The 23,050-nt window shown below is 33.4% G+C and overlaps 2 protein-coding genes across 2 annotated transcripts; both read right to left on the bottom strand.

The window, feature by feature from the left end:
• Window positions 1-4,228: 4,228 nt before the first annotated feature.
• Window positions 4,229-5,062, bottom strand: LOC120067308 (polcalcin Bra n 2-like). The gene has a single exon (XM_039018865.2). It carries the CDS (start codon window positions 4,632-4,634, stop codon window positions 4,383-4,385), a length of 252 nt encoding a protein of 83 aa, XP_038874793.1. The 5' UTR covers window positions 4,635-5,062; the 3' UTR covers window positions 4,229-4,382.
• An 11,471-nt stretch (window positions 5,063-16,533) lies between these two features.
• Window positions 16,534-22,346, bottom strand: LOC120080368 (putative fructokinase-6, chloroplastic). The gene is made up of 7 exons (XM_039035042.2): window positions 21,833-22,346; window positions 20,795-21,006; window positions 19,688-19,900; window positions 18,989-19,186; window positions 18,699-18,836; window positions 17,647-17,763; window positions 16,534-16,903 (listed from the first exon to the last, which is right to left on the bottom strand). The coding sequence occupies exons 1-7, from the start codon at window positions 21,972-21,974 to the stop codon at window positions 16,769-16,771; spliced, it is 1,155 nt and encodes a 384-aa protein (XP_038890970.1). The 5' UTR covers window positions 21,975-22,346; the 3' UTR covers window positions 16,534-16,768.
• Between the last annotated feature and the right edge of the window lie 704 nt (window positions 22,347-23,050).

Here is a 23,050-nt window from a genome sequence, read left to right as displayed (position 1 = left end):
TTGATACCCTGTTTTTGCCTGTGCGTTGTTGCTTTGATGTCTTGATCCCGAGCTGTGGGATCTTCCTTGTTGTTGTATAATAATGTCACCTATTCTAAAAAAAAAAAAAAAAAAAAAAAAAAAAAAAAAAAAAAAAAAAATTAACAACATTAAAAGTTGGATGCGAGTATTAAATGGAAAAATTAAATAAGGACAAATGATTCTTTTCTTAAAGTTCAATAAATTAAAAATTAGCATTTTAAAAGTTGAATAACAAAAATGAAAAAAAAAAAAAGAAAAAAGAAAAAAAAACACTGGAAAGTCGAGAGATCTAAATACAAATTAAACTTTCTTTTATTTATTTCTTTCTTTCTTTATTTCTTTATTTACTTATTTATTTATTTTTATTGTTATTATTATTATTATTAAAGAAAACTAACGTGAATTTCATATATCTCACTCACTTTTAATTCTCACTTTATCATCAATATGACTCGATTATATTGAAGATCTCACATTAGAAAGATAAAGAAACTTCACAACATTTTAATAAAATATATGAATTACTTCTCTCATTATGATCAATTGATTTTGAGATAAAGCTCCATTATCTATCTAATAGTATTATATAGCCTCGTGAGGTCCAAACGGGTATTTAAAAGAGCCCTTGCCTTAAGGGGGTTGGGCATATATATCCAATGATGGATCTAACCCTTATGTTTTTGTTAGGTATAGGGCTAATTAAATCATTATAAATGAAAAACTAAAATGAATCTAACATAAAATACAAAAGTCAAATAATAACAATAGACTGACAAACAAAATATGATAATATCAAATAATAATAACAGAGATAATGAGATACGGAGATTGATAACCCAAAATTAGGATTTTAACCCAAAAAAAACTTATAGGATGTTATAGCTTATATCATATTAAATTACTATGAACCCAAAAACTTAAAATTAGACTAAGATAAATATTTAATAATCCTTCTATATATATTAACATAATTTTATTCTTTGTATATGGGTTAGGTAGCTAGTTTGCTTTAGTTGAGTTGGTGAACTATTCACTCTTTGTAAGTGAGAGATGAATGTATTTTGAAATTGACATTTTTTAAAGTTGTGTATATTTTGTGTTTGCTTCCAAAGGAGTGTAAATAGCTTTTGCTTTCAAGGCTACTTTTGAGATAGGAAGCTTTGCAAGTGTTAGAGATCAGTCTGTATTTAGGTATGAAATTGAATATAAAATAACATTTTTTTATTTCTATTTGGATTGTAATTATTGGCACTATAGAGTAATGGAATTCCCACTTCTAAATGGTGATGTTAATTTTCCTATAATATTAAAAACTTTTCTTGAGGTTGAAGTTATATAACATACTCTTAAACTTTAAACTTTGAAATAGGCACATTTTGAAAAATTTTATTTCCATTTTTGAATTTTGAATTCGTTTCCAAAAATAAGATCTTGAAAGTAAATTATGAAACTATTCCAAAAACGATTTTTTTTGCCAAAATAAATTGTGAAAAATATATTTTTATCGTTTGATGTGATAAAATATAGAACTAAGATATTCTTTAAATTATTTATCTTGAATTATTCTATAAAATAATAATTTTTTTTTCTTTATTCGTGGACGTAGTTAATACACTATTAATGAACCACTTAAACTTTTGTGTCGATTCTATACTATTTTACGTTTTCTATTTTCTTTATTTATCGGTTCCATAACAGTCAATATAACATAATTACTCACACATTAGTTAGATTTGAACAGACCTATAATATTATATTCATATATTGACTTATTTATATATAGTTTGAGTTTTGAAATTTTGTTATGTAGTTTTGAATATTATTGACATTGTGTGTTTGTCATTTGAGAAGCCTTTTTTTCAGTTTACTTTTGATCGAAGTATAAAATCAAGAGTATATATTTTATGTTAGTTATTATTTAAGTTGGTATTGAATTTGAATAGATTTTATATATTTGCACTTTTAAAGATATACCTAGAAGAGAAATAGCAATGATATAAATTGTATAAAAGTAAGGCAAAAGAGAAATAAATTTCAATAATATCCCATTAACATTTAAAAGTTGTCATGATTGATATTATTTTCTGTAAACTTTGATGCTTTTTATAAGTCAAATGATATTTAATTTTCAAGACAATCTAGAATTCAAATTGATTCACAAATTTTGAGTACTTCTAAATTTTTAACACTTATATGAGTAATTTTGGATAATTTTAATATGTAATACTTTTAAGGTTAATAATTAAGTATATAGTAATATTTTTAAAGAATTACAAATATAGGAAAATCTATCAGTGATGGACTCTCTCGCTGATAGAGTCCTATTTGCAATATAATCTATACTAATAGACTTCAACAGCTGGATTTAGTTTTTTTTATATTTGCAAATTTTTTTGTATTGTGTTATATCTACTAATCCTTTGAGTCTGATTATTATACACTCTCATAAACTATTAGCTGTCAAAATTTGACCCTCAAACCTCTATAAGTATTAAAATTTGACCCTCAAATTTACAATAATTGTAGAAATTGAACCCTCAAATGATAAAAAAAAAAAAATGAAACCCTCAAACTTATACAATTGTTACGCTTTCTACAATCATGTAAGTTTTAGGGTCCAATTTTAACACTTGTACAAGTTTGAGAGCTCAATTTTTACAACATTAAAAGTTTGAGGGTATAATTACAACTACCATCATACTTTAGATGTGGTTTTTGCAATCTGCCTATTTATATAAATCTCAAATAATTTTTAAGCTATAAATTAATTATATGCTTATAAGATATCGTTTGTTTTTGTTATTGTTATTTTTTATAATGTGAAACCTAACACCTCACCTACCATATGTCTTCAAACATCCGTACAAACATAAATAAAACATAAATAAAATTGCAACATTAGTATGAAGACACATAGAGTAGGTTACGTGTTAGGTTTCAAACATTAGTGAGATTGGCGTTTTTTTAGGGTCTTTTTAAATATAAAAAATATATTTTAAAATATTTATACTTTATAGCAAGTGCAAAGCATTTTTTGAATTTTTACTATAAAATGTAAATATTTTTAAAAATTTTTTATTTATAAGAATTCCCTTTTTTATTTTTATTGAATTCAACAACTTGTATAGATGTGAGAATTTTTTAACTTCTTTATTTTTTTATTTTTTTCTCCTTTAGTAACAAACGAACAAAATAGACAGAATTAAAGAAAATTAAAATCAGCTAAAACAAAATCATACACCGAAAAAAGATGATGTTCTTCCAACCAAATCATGGGAGGCAAACTCATGGACTACGATATCTTACTTACCATTATCAATTAGAAAGCTCATGATATAACACATTACAATAAAGATCACAAATCGGATGATATCAACAAAATCGTGGAGCTTGTTAACACAGCGCTAATTTTTAGAAAGATGTTCTAGAGAATTTGAACTTCTAACATCATTTATCTATACGTATTGTTACAGAACACATACAGCTGGCCACAACCAACATATCGAACACGATGCCAAGTCAAATTGTCGAAGCCACGTCAGAGGAATAGTCTCTTTGCACTGTGATTGATCCATTTGTATTTTAATTTACAGCAATTAGATTCATTTGTTGTATTATTCAATCATTCTTTACTAGCTCTAGCGTTTTTATTGTATAAATTGGTCTTTATGCCTTACAAAATATATAGAATAGAGATTTTCCATAAATGTTGAGTTGTTTCGAATTGTGATTTATACATCTTAATAAATTAAATTATGTTCAAATTGACAACATTTGCACATATATTATTATTATTTAGTGATCAATAGATATCTACATGCACAACTATTAAATTTACATGTTTAAATGTGTTTGTCATATTTTTAAACACAATATTTAATTTTTTTTAATAGAAACATTTTAGACTCTATTTGGAAATTGTTTTAGTTCACTTATACTAAAAATCCAACGAAATAAAGTGACAGTAGATTTGTATAAAAGCAAATCGGAGAAAATGAAAAAAAAATAATGATATTAAGAATCGAATCGCTCGTAAATCATTGCAACTCCTATAAAAATTGTCGATCTTTAAAATAGTAAGAGGGACGTGTCAATCAAAATTCAAGAGACAAAATAAATATGAAAACCATTTTCCTAAATTTCAAATTAGAATTTAGGAAAATTTAGGGATGAAAATGAGATTTAATTGAAAATAATAACAATCATGGAAGAGAAGCATAGAATGTTATATGTTTAAATATATGTGGTACATAAAAAACAAAACGAAGAAGAAGAAGCATCTCCTTCATTGTAACCATATTCATCATATTTTCTTCATCATCATATATCAGATCTTCAATTGAAAAACAAGAACAAAAAACCTAAAACGCCTTGGCAAAATCCTTCATCAAAGCGCGATTATCCTTAGCAAATTCGGCGAACTCTTCAAACGAAATGCAGCCATCGCCATCTTTATCAATGGCGTCCATCATCCTCTTGGCGTCCTCAGCGCTCACTCCGAATCCGTTCAATGCATCGCCCAGCTCCGTCGCGGAGATCTTCCCGTCGCCGTTCGCGTCGAATCGCTTGAAAATCCTCTCGCAATCGGCTGCGCTTACGCCACTCTCCGCCATTTTCTGCAGCTAATTTTTTATTTGGATTATGGATCTGAAAGTTAGGGCAACTACTTCTTTCTTCTTTCCTCTTCTTCCTCTTCTTCATTTCTTCCCCTTCCTTCCTCCTTTAATAATGGCTATTTTGCCCTAAATTGTTGGCTTTCGAACCACCTGGTGTCGTCTCCTTGTTCATCGAAATCGCTCTGTTCAACTGATTTTTGCTCAAGTTAGAGCTATCAGATTTGTGATTTTGCGAAGCCAATGGGCGATGTGTTCTTCATTCATCCATCCCCCTCCAAGAGTTTCTCGGATCGCATTGGGCAATTTTTTTCAATTATTTGTTGTCTTTTTTTTTTTAGTGGTTTTGTTTAAATTTAACTCCTAAAATTCTTTTTAGATTTCTTAATTGTATAAATTCACTTGTAAGTTGAACTTATATTTCATGTCTTCTCTTTTTTTTTTCTCTGGATTAAATAATAAATTTATGTAAATTAAAAATTTAGTCTCGAGTTTTAGTCAAGTATATTAAAAAAAGTTTTCGGTAGGTATATGAAATTATAATATGTTTCTAAACTTTAAAAAGTTTCTAAGAAGTTTTAAATTTTTTTGTTTTTGAATTATAAGTATTAAGTTTTTATTTTGTTTTTAATAGATGTGCGACTAATTCAACATTTTTAAAAAATTCATAAAGCCATCGAAGTTAAATTTATGTCTAATAGATTTGTCGAAAGAGGTTGAATATGGATATGTCTTGATTGTCTATGAAAAAAATTGTTTTCAAATGCATTAAAAAATTGTTTTCAAATGCATTTTCTTTTAAATATTTTGTATAGAAACTATTTAGAAATAAAAAATAAAAATTAATAAAAAACTTGCATTTTTTGGTTACATTTTATTAAAAGTATTTTTATACACAAGTTTATAGTATTTATTTTTCATTTAAAATGCTTCTAACTAAAAAATCGACACTATTATACACAATGAGCTAATAACTTTAAATTTATATTTAAAACACTATGATTAGTTGATGGGTTGTCAACTAGTGATCGTTGCAATGTGGTGGTAGCGATTTTGTTGTTAAAAATGAGAGAAAATGGTCCCTAACAGTAGTAGGCAATGGTCCATAGTGGCGGTTGTCAATAGTTAGGGGCGAAAATTTTCGACAACGATCACTAGTGGTTGTCAGCAGTGCACAGTGTCACAGTTATGCTTGTCCAAGGTCTGTTGCCCATGGTCGCATTCCCATCTCAACCCTTTTTTTATCATGCTTTCATCTTATGTATTTCATTCTGTAAGTTAGTTTGCTTTATTAAATCATCTTATTGTAAATGATCGCTCGCCTATGTCTATATGCAAGGGTGATAATCACAAAATTGCTTAAAATGCACTATATGGGGATAAGACTAACCATCATATCCTCATATCCGTAGTGATATTTTATAAAGTTGTTGTTACTTATTGCTTTCTAGCCTACTACAATCTTGTTTCTCTCAACTCATACTTTCAAACGCTTGTGAAAACCTTTTCCTTTAAACCTGTTTTCTAAAATCATTTTCTCCAAAACAGGGGTAGACGTTGCGAGAGGTACCTAGTGTATTATCAACGATCCAAATTCAAATTGGCTTATTTTTCTGTAAGCGGGAGCAAGTGCCACACAATCGCTAAGTGAAGCTTCTGAAAGTGTGATTGTGACAGTTGGTATCAGAGCCAAGTCGGCTCATTGGGGAAAAATCAGTAATCATGTTGGCGACAAAGAACTTAAATACGTCCCAAGCGGACAAGTTGGTAAAGATGGAAGAGAAAATGTTCCACCTAAGAAAAGTCCCTGATAGTATTCATTTCTTGGAAACTCAACTGCAAGAAGTTATCGAGAAAGCCAACGAAATGTGATAGTTGGCCGCCTAGAGGGTTACTCGTCAGCGAATTAATGATGAGGGGTTGAGACCCTAGAGACAAAGGTTGCACGATCTGGCAGTTTCGAGCGTGGGGATAGCTCAACGTGCTCTGTTGCCCATATAGAGGAGCATGTCGAAGAATTAGATAGCTCCCAGAAAGTAATAATTCATATGGTAATTAATCTGTCCGAAGATTTTTTATCGGCCCTCGATGTCATCAGAGCCGAGATTGCGGATGTGAGTGCAAGGGTGAATCTCATTATCCGAGCGATACGGGACTAAGCCCCAACTGGGGGAGCAATCCAAGTTAACAGGATAAAGATCCTGAAACCAAAACCCTTCTATGGGGTGCGGAATGCAAATGCCTTGGAGAATTTTATCTTCGACCTTGAGCAATACTCAAGGCGACGAACACCGTGATAGAGGAGTCAAGAGTCACGCTAGTACCATGCATCTAACTGAAGATGCAAAATTGTGGTGGACATCACAATTCATGGACATGCAAGAAGGGTGTTGCACCATAGATACCTGGGATAAATTGAAACAAGAACTTCGTTCACAGTTCTTTCCTGAGAATGTTGAGATTTTGGCCTGGCAAAAACTCTAAGAATTGAAACATACAAGCAACATCTAAGATTATGTGAAACAATTTACGGGACTTATGTTGGACATATGCGGCAAACTTTGTTGAAGGGTTGAAACCATGGGCAAAAACGAAGCTGTATGAACAGAGAGTACAAGATATCTCCTCTGCCTATTCAGCGGCGAAACGACTATACGACCTTGGTACGTACTCTCAAGACGTGAGAAAGCAACCAACTTTCTCAAATGGAGGAAATAGAAACAGGTGTTTAAGTTCTCCTAAGCCTAGTGTGGGGATAAGAATATAAGTGGGGATCGTAAGCCCTTCCAACAGAAATCTGGGAACAATTGGCGAGGGTCGTCATGGCAGTATAACAACTATAATCGTCCACCGTCCTGCTACATAAATAGATGACCACACAGAGCAGGTGAATGCCTGAATCGAACGGCCTTTAATGTCTTCCAAGCCACCCTATCCTCTGTTAGGTTTTATGTTCTAAAACTCACAGTTTGTAAAAATTAAACATATTCTATTATGAATAAAGATGTTATTCAACATTTCTTCAATAAAGATATTGAATCTATTAATTGCATTCATAAAGTCTAAATCCAATAAACTAAGGTCCATAGCTATTATATGAATACTTGAACTATATGTAGAGACATAGAAATGGATCAAGATCGAGTAAATAGCCAAAATGGTCTATAGTATAATTAAGGTTGGGTACCTTATTTTGGTAACACTATTGGATGAAGCCTACTGTGTAGCTGTTACAAGTTGTTGTAAGATACTACAAACGAAGTGATCTAGATTCGTTCATGTATTAATATGAGGAGTGGGGGTATCTTATGCAATGAGTTTGCATAAGATCGGACCAAGAAATAAGTTACTTTTACTTTATAACGTTATTTACTATTTAATACTGACTATTTCGCTTAGATGAACTAGTTAACTCGATCTTAATTCAAAGCTAACTATGAACTTTTGTTTATTCGGGATTATCCTTAGATTTGCATGGGTGAGGATTGGCTCAACAGCGCCGGTTCAATAAGCCTTCCATTTCAAGGGTAAGACCGGGTAGATAGCTAGGGACATAGGGTGCAAGACGGAATTCACGCCTGCCCGATTAATGATAGAAGAAAGGTTGTTCTCTTAAGTACTGAATCCATGTCTTGAACAAGGGACCCCACTCTCTCACAGGCCCGAGGGATCCGGTTTAGTGATTAGATTATACACTAATTGTTCTTTAGAGGATCAGTAGGAACTTAAGGAACAAAACGTAATATCGAGGTTAAAATAGAATATTGACCCAACCATTATTACGAACAACCTGTGAAGGGTCGACTTACTGGTTATGGTTAAATCATGTGAATACAAATATATATATATTGAGGAAAGTGCAACTATCGAGCTATAGTGGTGTGACTTAATAGTTAACAAATACTGATTAATTTGGTCTAAAGAGTTTTAGCCAATTAATTTTAATCGTTGGAACTCATGATCTGTAGGTCCATAAGGTCCCTCTACTAGCTCGTAAAACATGAACACCTTGAATTATTAAATTGAGTGAATTTTGAATGATATCAATTTGAAGTGATCAAATTGAAATGTTCAAATTCAAATTAGGGTTTGTACAATTATATTTAATATAATTATTTAACGTTTAATTTATTGAAATTAAACAAAATTGGAGAGTTTATAATATTTAATATTGATTTAAATATTAATTGCATGAATAGGATTCATGTTCAAAATTAGGTGTGTGATTAATTTATATTTGATATTAAATTATTTAATTAATTAAATTTGTTTAACTAATTTCATTTTAAAATTTAATTTGAGAAATAGAATATTGAAATATTGAATTTATTTAATTAGGAATTAATCAAATAAAATTTAATTAATTTGGAATTAATTAGATTTTTGGAAATTTGAGAAAGTGGGTTTTTCCCATTTTTCTCAAGCATGAGGTGTGTTCCTCATGTAATCACACAATTCCCACTTCAATTGTTGAAGCAGCTATTGGCCAATTCCATTGATGAAGGGCTTGCATACTAAAGGTTGATAAAAGCTCTCTGAATTGAAGAGAAAGAAGGGATGTTGGTTGAAAAAAATGGTATTCTGAAGTTCATCTTCATCTTCCTCTAAAACCCAGAATTTCACTTCATAAATTCACTCAAATTCGAGTTCCACCACTCAAATTCAAGGTTGAGAATAGTAGAGAAAATCTCTTAGTGGTTCACTGTTAATTTGGAGCTGAAAACACATGAAGAGCAGCTTGAATTTAGGAGAAATCATCAAAGGTATGTGAATAGAAACCCTCTTGTGTTTTTCTTGCAAAAACATGCATTTAGAACTCAAATTCAATGTAATTAGAGTGTTTATTGATTTTGTTTGCTTTTGTTGCATGCTTGTGTATTCCATCAGACTCGGACTTAGAAGACGAGGCTGAAAAGGTCAAGCTTGTACCTGAACAGGCTGAAGAGAATGATAATCTCAGGATGGGAAGGTTGAAATTCTTGTCTGCTCTTTAGAAGAATATGGGAGAGAAAAAGGAACCGTTTGAAAAATGGCTCATGTATGTGGATGTATGGCTCAACCAAAGATCGGCCAAGACTACCATGGTCGACTCTGGGGTAACCCACAACTTCATAACTGAAATGGAGGCCCATCGTCTAAACCTACCTTGGGAAAAAGACACTGGGAAGATAAAAGTCATGAACTTCGCAGCCCTACCTATTATGGGGATAGCAATAGAACGCCAGTGAAATTATGGGATCGGAAAGGCCTTGCCGACTTCATAATTGTTAAGATGGATTATTTTGACGTAGTGTTGGGGATGGGATTCATACTCGAACACAAAGTTATACCAATGCCCATCGCCAAGTGCCTAGTAATTATCGGGTCTATGCTCACCGTAGTTCAAGCCAACATCAAACAGTCGAATGGGATAAGAATGATTTCAGACCTTCAATTGAAAATGGGCCTTGCCCATGACGAACCCACGTTTATGGCCATTCTGATTGAATCAGTCAAAACTGTAGAAGAGAACATTCCTCAAGACATCTTATGTATCTTGGAAAAGTATCGTGATGTCATGTCAGATAGTTTGCCCAACTTCTTACCTCCACGAAGGGGATCAACCATGAGATTGAACTACTACCAGGGGTGAAGCCGCCCACCAAGAACGTATATTGTATGGCTCCGCCAAAATTGGCCAACCTTCAAAAGTAATTAGATGAGTTGTTGAGCACAAGGTTTATTAGACCAGTGAAAGCTCCTTATGGGGAGCCAGTGTTGTTCCAAAAGAAAAAAGGCAGAAGCCTTCGACTATGCATCGACTATCGATCTTTAAACAAGCTCACTGTTTGTAACAAGTACCTCATATCCATCATCACAGACTTATTTAACCATCTCCATGGTGCTAGATATTTCTCAAAATTAGACCTTCGGTTGGGGTACTACCAGATTTGGATTGCTGAAGGAGATGAACCAAAGACGACCTAATGTTAAGAGGTATGGTGCCTTTGAATTTCTCGTGATGCCCTTTGGCCTCACCATCACCCCAACAACTTTCTATACACTGATGAATCAGGTGTTCCACGAATGCCTCGACAAATTTTTCATGTATATCTAGATGATATCGTGGTCTATAGTGTGTCAATAGTAGATCACCGATGCCATCTCCAACTAGTCTTCGAAAAGTTGAAGAGGAACCAACTATATGTAGAGAGAGAGAGAAGTGCTCTTTTTCCCAAGAGCGTATAAACTTCCTTGGCCACATAATCGAGTATGGTCAAATTGACATGGAAGAGGGCAAAATCATTGCAATACGAGATTGAAAGTTGTTGACATCTGTGACATAACTATGTTCCTTCCTCGAACTAGCCAATTACTATAGGTGGTTCCTAGAAGGATTTTCCAGAAAGGCATGACCTTTGACCGAGTTGTTGAAGAAGGACAACCAGTGGAGTTGGACTTCTGAATGTCAAGCTGCCTTCGAAGGCTTGAAGAAAGCGATAATTGAAGGGTCAATCCTCGAAATTGCCGACTTAACCAAACCTTTCGAAGTTGAGATAGATGCTTCTAATTTTTCATTGGGTGGTGTTCTCCTTCAAGACAACCACCTCATCATTTATGAGAGCAGAAATCTGAATGATGCGGAAAGGAGATATGCAGCCTCTAAAAAGAAAATGTTGGCAGTAGTACATTGTCTGATGGCCTAGAGATAATATCTCTTAGTGGCCAAATTCATGGTCAAGACAGACAACAGTTTCATCGGCTACTTTTTCAACCAGTCAAAATTGTCGTCAAAGTAGGCATGATGGCAAAAATGTTGGGCAGAATTTGATTTCCAGTTTAAGCATAGATTGGGTAAATACAACCAAGCGGTAGACGCTCTTAGTCGAAAGAGCGAGCATGCAGCCATGTGCATGTTTGCGCATCTGAAAGCAAGCACATTGTGTGAAACTGTGTGTGAAACTATCAAGACACATTTGACAAATGACACATCGGCTCAAGTCATTATGCAGTTAGCCAAAGAAGGGAAGACGCATCAATTTTGGGTCGAAGATGACTTACTTTATGCCAAGGGTAATCGCCTTTACATTCCCCAATCCAATGAGCTATGAACATTACTAATGAAAGAGTGTCATGACACATCGTGGGTAGGATACAATGGTTGGTAGAGGACCTATGCGCTGTTAAAACAAGGTTACTATTAACCGAGTCTCTGAGATGATGTCGTGCAATTAACCAAGACTTTCCTTGTTTACTAGTAAGATAAAATCGAAAGGGCGAAATTAGCGGGTCTGTTGAAACCTCTACCTGTGCCCTTTAGACCATAGAAGAGTGTATCCCTCTACTTCATCACCCATCTACACAAGGTTAGGGATTTGAATTAATGCTTGTTATTATCGACCAATTCTCAAAATATGCCACATTCATCCTAACATCGAAGATGTGTACGACCATGATGACTACCTGTTCTTTAAGTATATCGTGAAATTATGGGGTGTTCCCGCAAGCATTATTAGTGATCGTGACGGGAGATTTACTGGAACCTTTCGACAAAATTGGTTAAGATATTGGGATCTGCGCTGAATATTTCTTCCAGTTATCATCCTCAAATAGAAAACTAGACCGACGCTTTAACAGCATACTCGAAGAATATATGCATCAATTTATTGACGCCAGACAGAAGAATTGGATTCAATTGTTAGATGTTGCCCAATTCAGCTTTAACAGTCAATAAAGCTCCTCAACTGAAAAGACACCCTTCGAGATAGTATATGTCAGATAGCCACTCATGGCACACCTGGTGGACCACCCTTACGCAAGCAAGAGCCCTCAAACGCATAACTTCACCACAAAGTGGAGTCAAACCTCTGGGATAGCACGCACCTACTTAGAGAAAGCATTTACGAGAATGAAAAAGTGGGCTAATATGAAGCATAGATTCGAGTTCCAAGCTGGGGACAAGGTTCTAATCAAGCTACGACCAAAACAATTCCATTTTCAGGGCCAGAGGACCAATGCCTCGTACAAAAATATGAAGGACCAATTGAAGTGATTAAGAAAGTCAGGAAAACATCATATAGGGTTCAATTACCCTCATGGATAAAGATGCATCTTATCATCCACGTGAGTATACTAAAGCCCTATCACCCCAACCCCGATGATGAGCAATATAACATGCTGACACATCCACCCGTCATGATGAAGAATCCAACTAAGAAGAAAGTCAAACGGATTCTAGACAAACGTACACGCCGTATTGGAAGACCAAGACGGGAGCCGACAGAATTCTTGGTGAAGTGGAAAGGCCTCTCTGATGATGAAATCAGTTGAGAGCACTCGGAAGACCTGAAGAATGCTACTCCAACAATCACTGAGTTCAAGCAGAGTTGGTTGATGGGGACGCCAACAAATTAAGTGGGGGAGAATGTCACGGTCATGCTTGTCCAGGGCCTGTTGCCCATGGTCGCATGCCCATCTCAACCCCTTTTTATCATGCTTTCATCTTATGTATTTCATTCTGTAAGTTAGTTTGCTTTGTTAATTCGTCTTATTGTAAGTGACCACTCGCCTGTGTCTATATGCAAGAGTGACAATCACAAATTTGTTATAATGCACTACATAGGGATAAAACTAACTATCATATCCTCATACTCGTAGTGATATGCTATAAAGTTGTTGTTGCTTATTGCTTTCTAGCCTACTACAATCTTTCTTCTCTCAACTCATACTTTCAAATGCTTGCGAAAACCTTTTCCTCTAAACCCGTTTTCTAAAACCAGTGTGCATTAGCGATCCAAATTCGAATTGGCTAACTTATTCGTGAGCGGAAGCAAGTGCCACAATCGCTAAGTGAAGCTTCCGAAAGTGTGATTGTGACACGTAGTAGCACCCATGGGGAAATGAAGTAGTGAAGGGTATTTTGATCATTTTTATAGATAGCATACTCTTTTGGTTGAAGATTCAAATCTTCATACCCTATATTTGTTGTACTTAAAAAAATAACTAAAACTAGACTAACCAACTATTAGTTAATAGTGTCAAGGTGGACGATGCCAGATTTGGGTGTTCCCTTTTGGGAAAAAGAAAGGAAAAAAGTTTAGACGCAGTTGGGTTGCACCCATCTTTTATGCAATCCCTGTTACATCCCGTTAAAAACTGACATGTGTCAATTTTTTTGTTTTTTAAAAAATATTGAAAAAAATATATATCTTTTTTTATGTCGTTTGAAGAAGGGTTGCATGGAACTTAGGTGTCCTATTTTGTACCTAAGTATTGTTCAAAAAGAAAGTTAACCAATGAGATGCCTATGGAGGAGAAAGAAAAAATGTCTTAAAATAATTTTATTTTAAAAAATAATATTGTTTTTTATAAACAAATATCACATCAACTTTCCATCAACTACAATAACGAAAAACTGATAGCAAGATCCAAAGAAACCATTTTTTCAAACCTTAGTAGTTAAAACTTCAAGTTTAGAAATTCAAAGATGGATGTTACCAAACTCAAATCTCATAGACCAAACTTTTCAATTTTTTTATATACTTCCGAAGATTGTATTTAGTTAATTTCAATTATTTGTAATTTATTTAACTAGGTCGCATCATCTCATTTTAAATATGTATGATTAATTAATTAAATATCATGTTTCAAAAAAACAAGAAAGTTATAAAATGTCACTCAACAATATATTAAGAAGAAGGGAAATTTAACTGCACTGGGGTTGCACTCATCATCTGTGTTACCTTGCTAGCACCCAATAAAAATGTGTCATGTGACATTTTTTTATTTAAAAAAAAAATATTGTGTGTAAGGGTGAGGGTGAGTATGAGATTAGGTGTAATCATTACTCTTAAGAAGAAATACTATTAACCTACATTAATTACTATGTGAAAACACATATATTAATTGCTAATATGAACATAATCTAACTAGTATAAAGTATATATAGAGATGTCCATTCTCCCTGCAGGGCCGACAGGATGGGAAATCCCTGATTGGACGAGAAATGGGGTAAGGAGAGGGGAGAATTTTCTCCCCGTTGACTAAACAGGAACCTCCCTCGTCCCCGCCCTGCCCCGGTGAGTATCACACATAAATACATATATACATACACACATAATAATAGTAATAATAATAATAGTCATACGTTACAGAATGTGAGTTTATAATATATATATATATATATATTTCTTTTGTTTTTTTATTATTTTCTTTAAAAAAAATCATAGTAGAGTAATATAGTTATTTTCTAATTTTCATAACTTGTTCATAGTTTGATACATTTCTAAAATATTTCTTTAATATTATTTTTAAGATCAAGAATGTTGTAATATTTAAATTTGTAATATATAAATTGAAGGCTAGACTATAATATTGTAATACTTAAATTTTACCTTTTACAAATTGTGGAATTAAATATTTTAATTATATAAAATATTATTAATTTTATAATAAAATGCTATAGTATTTTATTTGAATAAAAGTGTATTGAAAATAACTCATTTTATATATGATATTTTATTTGGTTGAGAGTAGATTTAAAAATTATTAAAAATAAATAAATTACATAAAAAAATAAGCGGAAAATTTTTCTCTACGGAGAACTCGGTCTCCATGAAAAATTTCACGGAGATGGGGATTAAAATATAGTGTGGGGATGGAGACAGGGAATGCTTCCCCGTCTCTGCCCTACTCTATAGACATCTCTAAGTATATATCATAAATCGAGTGGTTACCTACTTGAGTCCTCCCATATATATGTTGAATTTAAAAAAAAAACATGCATTAATTTTAATTATAATTTATACTTTGTGAAAATTTGGACACAATGATCAAAACGTCTAAACAAAATTTTGTAATCAATCTTTTTCTTAACCAAAAAGTTCAAAATATCTGTGCTCATCTCCACCCTCTTTTGCTTTTTTTGTGCATTTCACTTCCTGACTTTTTTTATCGATTCATAGTCCTAAATTTTAGAGTTGTATCAATTAAAACTATAAACTAATAATAGTATCAATTTAAACTCTAAATTTTTATAAATGTATTAATTTACACCATTTTTCAAATTTTATTAAACCAATATCATGTATTTGTGTGAAACTTATAATTTATGTCAATTAAACTCCTAAATTTTCATAACTCAACCAATTTAGACTCTTCATTACAATTGCTTTTGAAAATCATGTCTGCATTAGTTCTCAAACGTGTGTAGATTTCTTTAAATGTCGGCTTTACAAAATGGACGATTAGAAATGCATAAATAATTTTCAAAGGAAATTTTATTTCATAACCTACTTTGCTTCATTTATGAAAGTTTAGGAATTTCGTTTATACAAAATTATATGCTTCAAACAAGGTTTTTTCAAACAAAACATAATGGAAGGTAAAATTGATATTTTTCTGTTTTTTAGTTCAACAACAAATAAAGTGAGAGGTAGGCTCTCAAGTGATAAAAAATCAGTTACAAGTTACAGCATACACCAACAAATTGGTCACTATTTTTCACACAAAAGGTAAAATCTACCGAACCCAAAAAAATTTGTCCAATCAAATGGGTCTTGGTTTTCTTTCTCTAAAAAATAAAAGAGAAAAGAGGAAAGTCAAGTCTTTTACAAGAACAACAAACATGTGGAGTAAATATATGAACGTTTATTTGATTGAAGATATATGACAACTTGTCTCAACCAGTCAAGCTACGCTCAAGTTGGTAGCATAAATCTAGTCTTTGATCGTCTCAAATGGGGCATCTGAAGCATGACATCAAATATTTTACCTTCTATAACCTTGAAAATGGGATCTTTTATCATTTACATAATGTTTTTTAATCTAAGACAAATTAAAGAGAAGCTATTACCCTTCTTCCCTTCTTTGCTCCACCTTAATTGCTTAACATTTGCTAGAATCAAAATCTGAAGGAACATTTCAGCAACAAGGGCCAAATCAATCGTTGTTTCATTGCCATAAATGGCATAGACATGATCATTTCAATGCAATGGAAGATCCAATCTACAGAATTAAACAACTTCACAAGCTGCTAAATCATATCATACAGCAGCAACAATTGGGAGAGAAACTAAAATCTGCCCAAAATTTGTGGAAATCAAGTCTTGGTTATTAATTATTATACATACAGATCTAGACAGAAAAACAATGGCTTAGGGCACAGTTTTGAAGATTGCATTCAGAACAGCATCTTTGTTTGGTAAAGCAGGGATGGCCCCTCTCTCCATAACAGTCAATGCACCACAAGCATTAGCAAATAGGAGAGCTTCTCTAAGTTTGTCCTCTTTCTACAAGGTTCAAAAACAGACACACAAACTGTTATTTCACTTGTCACCCTTCTGACAAGACTCAGTAACATGACTACGAAGCATTGAAAACTGCAGAAAATGAGATACAAAACAAAGCCTCTCAATAAGCACAAATTTCTTGTCTTCATGATGTTTCAAATTGATTTCCATAGTTCGTATAGTGAAATCTAAGGGTGTAAGCTAAAACCGAAAAACTTGAGTAAGTTTGATCTGTTTGAAGTATTTTACACTGAACAAAGAAGTCTAATTGTTTCTCCAAATTTACAAATTAATAATAGTAAGTATAATAATCTAGCATCTGATCCATGGCATCCTCTCTATGTTATGAACCACTTAGATGCTGACCATTCAACTGTCGTCTTTTAAAATAATATAATCCATCAATTTTTACATTTCTGAATATTTTCCTTGCCTTTTAGGGTTACAGTTCTATGCATCCCTGCCATTACAATGATATATATATAAATGAATATATCCTAAATCATCGGGCTTAAGCTTTAGGGTTTAAAGGTAGTTTTACTTGGTTTCAAAGCACAACGCCCTCTTCAAAGTCATTTGCTTCCGAATTATTAATAAGCAGTTGTCGACATCAGCAGCAATAGTTTAACATTTATCATGTTAAAAGAAAAGTGCACCAAAAGCACCTTCAGCATTTTAAAAACAGTGGGAGGTGGTCATGACCTCTTTAAAATATGCACAGCTTATCAATTCAGAAAAGGTACCTGAAGCAAAGAGAGGTCAGTTGCTAGCTGAGACAAAATGCCAGCAACAAAAGCATCCCCTGCACCAGTGGTGTCAACTGCATCCACCTTTAGACCCTTCACTCTTCCACTGAATTCCTGCATAACACATATCACCATGTACTTTCAATTCACGCATTATGTGATCAGTTACTGACTATCTTTCTGAGTAGGGATGAGGGCACTTGTTAGGCCCTCACTAGTCACTAGCACTAGAGTATGATAGAATAATGAGTCATGACGACTAGAGTACAATACGATAGGATATCGGATACTGAAAACTCATTTTCGCCAAAGCGAGTATAGCTCAACTGGCATATGAATGTGCTAGCGACTAAAAGGTCCGTGGTTTGAATTTCTCTATTGTACTGAGGAAAAAAAAGAAAGAGAACTCCTTTTCAACCTCCCCTCAACAAAAGAATTATCAAGCCTCTCATCAACAGTCTTTGCTATGAGCATGTTTCTTGGTTAATGAACCAAATCAATTACCCAACCCTAGCCGCTGCATTCAAACCCAGCAGAGAAGAAATGGCCAAGGGATGAGCATCTTTTTAGAGTTTTATGGTGTACTACGCTGACCTCCCTCTTGCAGTTTTTTGGTTAGATGTTTGCTACATTGACTTAGTTTGTTTTGGTTCCTTTATTGTGCTCTCTTTCCAAGTTTTTTGTGGTTTTCAATTTTTTAGATTCCGACTTTTCTCCTTATTTGGCTTCCACTCACTTTCAGATGTTATTGTTTCTTATATCTCTTGTTGTTATTTTCTTTATCTTCCTCCTTTGAAATTTTGTATTTTTGAGCATTAGTCTTTTTTCATTTTATCAATGAAGAGTATCATTTTCTTTTCAAACCAAATCAATCAATATCAATTTTGGAAGTAAATAACCAAATTAAACTACCATAATGGAAACAATCTGCACTGCACCATCATCTCAAGATTTTAACCTCAGCTGTCTAGTTTCTTTTTTAAAATTGTTTTTCTTTATATGGTAGTTTGTTGTACGCAAAATATGAGCACAATGTACGAGGTGCTTACCTTGGTATAGTATCTACAACCACCAGGACCTTCAGTGACCAGAAGCAATTTAAGATTTGGATGAAACAGTTTACGAACAACAGCATCATCAAATGGATCTTCTCCTCTTGTCAGAAAATTAATCTCTTCTTCACTTATCTGCAAATTTATAGTAGAATATATGTGTCAGCTTTCCTTTTTTCCTTATTTGATATCTGATTTAAAATTTCAGATTGACTAGACAGGTTAGTTATGCCCACAGATCTACAATTTTTATCTTGATGCTTTCATGGGAAAAGTATGAAATCTACCTTAATAATATCAGCGATATCCCATATGCTTAGAATCCCTTCAATTGCACTATCTGCAGAAGGCCACAGAGGGAGCCTCAAATTAGGATCATAGGAAAGAACAGCACCAGCATCTTTTGCAGCTTTAGCGGCAGCAATGTGAGCAGACTTGCATGGTTCAGTGATAAGACTGATAGAACCATAATGGAAGATCTTTGCCTGTGAAGGGAGATGGTAAGGAAGATCAAATATAAGCTCAGTGACATCCCCCCGCTCCCCTCCCCCAACAGATACGCTAAAAAGGGGGGAAATTGAAATAAAAGGTAAAGTAAAAATATGCGTACAAGATTATAAAAGATTAATACACCCTAATCTACTGGCTTTAACTTTTAGAGTTTGTGATAGTTTAACATTGTATCAAAGCATAAAGTCCTACATGCAAACCCTTGCAATGTCATTTTTTGACCAATGAATATTGATAGTCACTTGTTGAGTCTTATGTAAATTTTCAAGCTTACAATTGACTAGTGAGGGGAGCATTGAAAATATGTATAAAAGATTAAATATACCCTAACCTATCAACTCGGGCTTTTGAGGTTATTGGTAGTTTAGGATATAGAGGTTTGAATATTAAACAAACTATAATTACACTTGTATGATCCATACAAACTACTAGATTTCCTGCTGTGCTCTGGAAACTGTACCTTAAATTATTCTTACCTTCCTGATTAAATCATAATTGATTTCAGATTCCTGAAGTAACATGTCAGCACTGGGGTTACGATAAAACATGAACTCACGTTCCCCATCATTCCTCAACGTAACAAATGCTAAAGCAGTTCGTGCGCCAGGATCAAACAGCATCCCTTCATTGCACACATTGTTTTCCTTTAATATATCAGCAAGCATGTAACCAAATTCATCTGCACCAACCTGTGAATGTTGTTAAGAAAACCTGTGAAACTGTGCTCGGGAAAAGTATCTCCCTTTATTTAGTGCATTTATTTTCTCCAAATGTTGAAGTATGGCTAAAAGTGAGCATCAATATGGAAAACTGTAATAAAATCGTTTGGAAGCAAAATATTAAAAGCTTTGTCGCTCCTCGAAAAATAAATTATACCTCCTATTTACATTGTAAATAAGCTTCCAAAATATAGATTTAAAACCATCATATTTCAGTCATGTATGATTCTTTTGGATGAAAATATACATGATACTTTACTCTTCATATCAATGCTGATAATGTTTTACATACTAATTAACAGCTCTCTTTCCATATTCGTAACAAGAAGATGAATAGACATAAGAACCCATTGTGTTAAGTCAAAACCATTGAGCAAAAGAAAATGGACAAACTCGTGGGGAACGACCACATTGAGCAGCTTTACTATGGAATATCATATTTTTCAGTTGAGCAGGGCATTGAAAGGGGGTGCCTCCTTTAAAGCTAGCAACATATGGGCGGAAATCCAACTAAACCCCGAGACTAATAAAACATGGTAAAGAATATCAGATGATTATTATTAGAGTAACCACAATGAGCTGTTGTGACATCTTCAATGTGTCATGACTCATATGCAGCAATATGCCCCTAATATTGAGATTGCAATATTATACTTCCTTTTTTTTAAGTCAATAGGCAGCCATAAGTCTGTATCGTGATTAAAAACGCACCATAAATTCAAATAAAATATTGAGGATCAAGAGGTTATCTTATAAGATTAGTTGAGAGTTGTACTCATCTAAAACACTAGAGGAAACATTTATTTTAATAGATCATGATTGACAATTTACAATTTAACTGTTTCTATAGATTTTTTATATTACCTTGCCTATAAAAGCAGATGAGCCTCCAAGACGAGCTATGCCAACAGCAACATTTGCAGGTGCACCACCTGGAGCCTTTTTGAATGCAGGTGCCTCAGCTAAAGATAGTCCACTAATAGTAGGGACAAAATCAATCAACATTTCTCCAAAACAAACTACAAGAGATGAATCATTTGACTCCACCAAACCGCCATCTCCAGAAAATGCCTTCACTAAAAGCAAGTAAATAGAATAGAAGGTTTTAGCTCATGCAATGTCACTGAGCTCAAAAATTAAGTCAATACGTGAGCATATATTTAATCTTTTCAATATTCTTGACACGCCAAACCTATAGACACAGTACCTCTTGTTTTGATATAGCATTAAATCACCAACCATAACACTTAAACTAATAGGTTAGGGTACATTTAAGCTTTGTAATAAATTTTTAACATGCGAGAGACCAAAGAAAGTCGTCAATCCAAGCAGCTAAGACACCTATTGTCATCCCAAAGATCGATGGTTCTCATCCGTTGTTCTACCAAATTGTTGTAGAACAATAACAATATGCTCTACCCCATCGAGGTAGAAAAAACATGAAAAGTCAAATTAACATTAGCAGTTCTCATCCGTTTACCATTTGACACTGGTAAGTAAATAGTTCGCTTTCCCAATATAATGCCACGGCATTTGTAATGCCTTTCACATTCCACAGAATAATTATAAGGCTTCTAAGCAAATTTCACTTGGTCTTCAATATCCAAATTTACAAAAACAAACTTCCATCTCGTTTATTCCATTTCACTAATTCTCGACACTGTTCCCATGTCGTTACTTGTGAACTCATTTCCCAAATGACAATTAAGAAGAAATCCCATATAAAGAAAACATAACATAATTTGAACACGACATTTACGCTTCAGAAGTACATCAAATTCTCATGAATTAACTTCACAGATTAACATAACACACAAGCTTAGTTTGAAATTACAACTAAAGAGAGGAAAAAACAAAAGCCACTCCAGATCAAACCCAACAACCTATTACAGTGAAACTTACCTTTCACTTTCAACTGGGACTTGGAAACTACACGGGGCCGCGAAAACCCAGAAGATTTCACCGCCCATTGCTTGTGTCTTAAAGATTCATGAGTAACGGTAGGAACACCATGGAAGCAGAATGCGCCAGAATGAAGGGCCATTGACCCAAAACAGATGTAAAACAAGCTCGACCCAACTGAGAGAACTTGAAATGAAGTATAAAACAGTGGATCAGTGAAACTTAGAACAGAGCGATTCCCACCTAATTCCCCGTTAAGGGGTTCAAAAAAACAGCTGGGGGGTCAGAATTGGCTGATTACGAAATGGGTCGGGGGGAAAATTGAAAAAGAAGGTGAAATTGTGGTTTGGAGTGAGGAAGAAGTAGTTGCAGAGAAGCAACGGGACTGTTCAGCGGAAAAAGCGATGGGGAAATTGCGTTGTGTATCGGTTGTCGTTAACTGTGTGGGTGCATTTTGGGACAGCAGAATTAAGCTTTGTTTCAGGTGACACAATGGACCAGAAGGTTGTTAGGTAAAATACTATTTAATCCATTTTAGTGTTCTTTTAACCATCCTAATTTCGTCAATAAGGTTAAATTATACCACCTTTAAACTTTCAAAAATAGATCAAAAAATATATTTATAGTTAGTTTTGAATTGAAACCGTTAGTGTTTTATTTCAAAAATGTCTTTGAATTTTCAAAAAATTTCAAAAATACCTTTAAACCTAAAACAAATAAAAAATATCTTTATTGTTAGTATATGAACAAAAATCGTTAATACCCATTTCTAATATACCCCTACTCTCCTTCTTGTTAACTATTTGACCTTTTATTTATCTCATTAAAAAAAACTGTCTTATTCAATTAAGGTATATCAGTTATAACAAAAAGAAGGAGAATATGTTTTCACAAGACCGTTCGTTAGTATTAAGTGTGTGTTAATAGTTAAATACGTTCTTTTTGTATTTGGTTATTTATTGTTTTGGTGAACTTTAAGGAAAGATTTTTATTTTTATTTTTATAGGATTTTATGCTTTTACGTGAAGTTTGGTTGTATTTTGTTGACAAAATCAGTAAAAATAGGTTAAATCAGAGGAGATTGATATATATATATATATAACTTGTTCTAAATTTGATTCTTTTTGTACTATAGAAAACTTCAAACAAACTGATCACTATACTAATAGGAGTATTTTTATAAACTTTTTTTTTTGTAAGGTTAAGGGTATTAATGCA

The sequence above is a fragment of the Benincasa hispida genome, chromosome 1 (genome assembly GCF_027475165.1).
Source record: "Benincasa hispida cultivar pf3 chromosome 1, pf3_genome.v1.1, whole genome shotgun sequence".
NCBI classification, from domain to species: domain Eukaryota; kingdom Viridiplantae; phylum Streptophyta; class Magnoliopsida; order Cucurbitales; family Cucurbitaceae; genus Benincasa; species Benincasa hispida.
The sequence above is the reverse complement of the archived record's forward strand: the minus strand, read 5'-3'. Positions and strand labels throughout refer to the sequence as shown.

What these genes read in the sequence shown, in the direction of transcription:
- LOC120067308 (XM_039018865.2), bottom strand. Translation starts at nt 4,634, where the DNA reads ATGGCGGAGAGTGGCGTAAGCGCAGCCGATTGCGAGAGGATTTTCAAG.
- LOC120080368 (XM_039035042.2), bottom strand. Translation starts at nt 21,974, where the DNA reads ATGGCCCTTCATTCTGGCGCATTCTGCTTCCATGGTGTTCCTACCGTT. An exon ending in ATTATGATTTAATCAGGAAG is followed by an intron (nt 19,187 to 19,687) that starts GTAAGAATAATT and finishes CTCCCTTCACAG; the next exon opens with GCAAAGATCTTCCATTATGG. An exon ending in CTGACCTCTCTTTGCTTCAG is followed by an intron (nt 16,904 to 17,646) that starts GTACCTTTTCTG and finishes TGAACCTTGTAG; the next exon opens with AAAGAGGACAAACTTAGAGA.